Below are 3288 nucleotides of genomic sequence, written 5' to 3' on the forward strand. Positions count from 1 at the left end.
AATCAATTTAATAAATTTATAAAAGAACTTAAGAAGTACAGAATGAACTTAATTAAAAATAAGAATGTAATATAACTAAATGACTAATCTTAGTAATATATACTTGTATAATTAGGTTTATTTGATATTTAATGAAAACTATATATAATAAGGTATTCACCTAGTTTTATTTTTTATATATTAGTTATTATTATATATTTACAAGACAAGTTGTTCAGCTAGCTTCTTATTGAAATCAAGTTATTTTGCATATTTTATATTTATCATATTTGCATATTATTTTACAGTTAATTATAAATTTCTTTTTTTAGTTTGGAAGGATTGAAGCTTATGATGTAGGTAAAAGATTAAGAGAACGTTACGGTGCGTTCGTTGGCGATAATTACAAGGCAAAAGAGTTCCGAGCGTACACTACTCTTATTGAACGTACGATGATGTCTGCCCAGCTTGTCTTAGCATCGTTCTTCCCACCAACGGGTTACCAGGAGTGGAATAATCAGCTCAACTGGCAACCAGTTCCTGTTTATCCTGAAGAGATTGTAAATGTAAGTATTATTTTATCATCAAATTTTTATTTCAATTAAAAAATTAAATTTAAGTTTTCCTTTGAATTAGGTATTAAGATTCTTCTCAAGAATTTAAAACAGCAGTTTTAAAGAATCCTAAATAATGAACTTGATATCATTAGTCAAGACATTTTCAGGTTATCTTTGAAAATTTATTGATTCGAAATTGGAGTCTGGAACCATTTCTAGTAACCAATAATAGTTCCATTCAAGAGTTTATAAACTAATCTTTAACCAAGAACCTTACCTGAGTGGAAGTATAAACTTGAGAAAGTGAATTTCCTAATTACTACCATAAATCTCTATCACACTCATCATGTTCCTGAGATATAGTTTATTTTGTCCATTTTTTATGACTACTAACAATGAAAGAAGGTTAATTATTTTAAATAAACAAAATTAAAGGTGAAATTATTAGATGTTGAGGGACATGGTCAGTGAAGCAAGTCCTGATAAGAAAAACATATTTTTTATCGAGTTTCAATGTTTCGTCTTGAATTGTAGATCTTCTTAAGGACAATTGCTTTAGAAGCTCCAAAACAAGTTTCTCCAACATCATACATTTTCTGCAATACAATATTAATAATGTATTTTTTTTATTTTTGAATACAACAAATAAATTTTTCACTTAACTAACTACAAAAATGGTATCTAACAAGATATTTAAATTAAACCAGTTGCTCTTATTGTATCATTTTGTTTTCAGGCAACATCTGGTTGTAGCTGCCCGAGGTTCGCTCTCGAGTTCAAAAACAATGTTAAGAATCTTGTCCCCTCAGACTTCGGCTTTGAAACAGAAGTTGGAAAAATTCTTAAAGAACATTCTGGAGAACCTGATGCCTCGCCCGTTTCCTTGTTCACTAGAGTTTGGGATACTGTTTATTTTCAGGTGCCTATATTTTTAATTTAAACATATTTATTTATACATATGTATTGTTTAAATAGAATAAATTTTATCCAATCTAAATATTAAAACAATCTATATTTCTTTATAATTCCATTGCTTCGGCCAATTTGGCGATCCTCAAGAACAATCTTAATTACAAATTTAGAACATCAATTTTAAATAACTTTATCCAGGCTATTCTGCCCAGGTCTATAATTTTAGTCCAAAATTATCCGGTTTCGTCAATTCTTCACATTAAATTAAAACTTTTAATCACAGTCAATTTACACTATTATACTTTATAACAACAAACAATGCAAATGATTATTGTGATAAAGTATAATAGTATAAATTGACTATGAGTAAAAGTTTTAATTTAATGTGAAGAATTGACAAAATAGGGTAATTGTGGACTGAAATTATTGGTCTGGGCAGAATAGTCTGTTGGACTTACAAAGAAATATAGATTGTTTTGAAACAAATTGAATAAAATTTATTTTATTTAAACAATAATTACCAATCTCAAGAATTAAATTATATATACATATAATACATATGAAATATTTAATAGGTTGGCTACCGAAAAAGGGATAGGATACAATTTGCAGTATTTTTTAGGATGCCAATTACAAGTTATCTAATACAAGTTAAATACAAGATAACTCGTTAGCATCCTACACAAGAATGCAAACTATAGATTATCTCATTGTTGGCTGCCAACATGTTGATAAACCTATCTTCTGCAGAAAAAAACAGAAATCATATTTCTAAATCTGTAATATTACAAAGAATTAAAAATATTGTGAGCCATACCTCCAACTTTGCTATACATAATGATTATAAAATGCTCTTAGAAAATTTAAATGTTTAAAAAAATTTTAAGCTTCTTTTTTAAAAAAAAATAACTAAATTTATTTGTTTTTCTAATGTTCTTTTTATATCTAGGATAGAGCGAATCTCCCGATCCCTGACTGGCTCAAACCTATCTACCCTGAGAAAATGGCTAAATCAGCTGTGAGGTATCTTAAATTATACTTAGCTGGTTCAAGAATTCAAGAGTTACTCGTACAAGGTATTGTTACTAATTATATTAAATCACAATTCTTCTAAAGTGAAACTTCTTTAGGCACGGTAGAACAAATTGGCCTAGATCAGATGAAAACTACTATACTTCCCCTTCTTAATAAATAAATTGTATAATGTTGAAATTATTTATAGTGGTTCACCTTATACCTCACCTCATAAATGTGGAATAAGGATGGATTTAAAAAAAAAATTGTTCTCTACATGGTGTATAAAAAAATTTTTAAAAGCTAAAAAAAAAATCAGTTTTTTTTTAATAACTCTAAAACTATATATCTTCTGTAACATCATAGCCATTCATTTGAAAGATTTTGAAATTCTCTAAAATGTAAAATTAAAATGGTCTCATTTGAACCAGTATTGGCTAAGTTTGTACTTTAGATTCATCTGTGTTTTGTAAATATTCTTCAAAGGTTTCCATAGAAATGGTTTTTCTTTATATGTTAAGATAAAAGAACTGAAACCACTCACTTACTAAATATGGAATATGTCTATGCAGCTGAAATTATTAATGGTGGTTCTCTTTATGCTGTGTAAGTTCTGTTAGCCTGAGGCCAGGAAAATTTGGTTGTGTTTAAAAAAAAATTTCTAGAACCTAAAAGTAAATTCATTCTTTTTGAATTACTAGAAAACTCTACATCTGTAACATTATAGCCACTCATTTAAAAAGTAATTTCATTGTGGAAATTGAAAACAAAAATTATCTAAATTGGACCAGTATTAGCTAAGATGGAAACCCGTTTTACCTATATA

General features: G+C 27.8%; 1 protein-coding gene across 1 annotated transcript in view; it reads left to right on the forward strand.

Annotated features, from left to right (window-relative positions):
- The window catches only part of LOC106689417 (prostatic acid phosphatase), a gene marked incomplete in the record, with an annotated part of 49410 nt that overhangs the window by 41852 nt on the left and 4270 nt on the right, over positions 1-3288 (forward strand). Inside the window, 3 exon segments of the mRNA XM_067053396.1 lie at positions 312-545; positions 1273-1455; positions 2398-2524. Of these exon segments, the coding sequence (XP_066909497.1) occupies positions 312-545; positions 1273-1455; positions 2398-2524 (544 nt within the window).

The sequence above is a fragment of the Halyomorpha halys genome, unplaced genomic scaffold, assembly GCF_000696795.3.
Source record: "Halyomorpha halys isolate HHAL.00 unplaced genomic scaffold, Hhal_1.1 Scaffold1355.1, whole genome shotgun sequence".
Taxonomy (NCBI): Eukaryota; Metazoa; Arthropoda; class Insecta; order Hemiptera; family Pentatomidae; genus Halyomorpha; species Halyomorpha halys.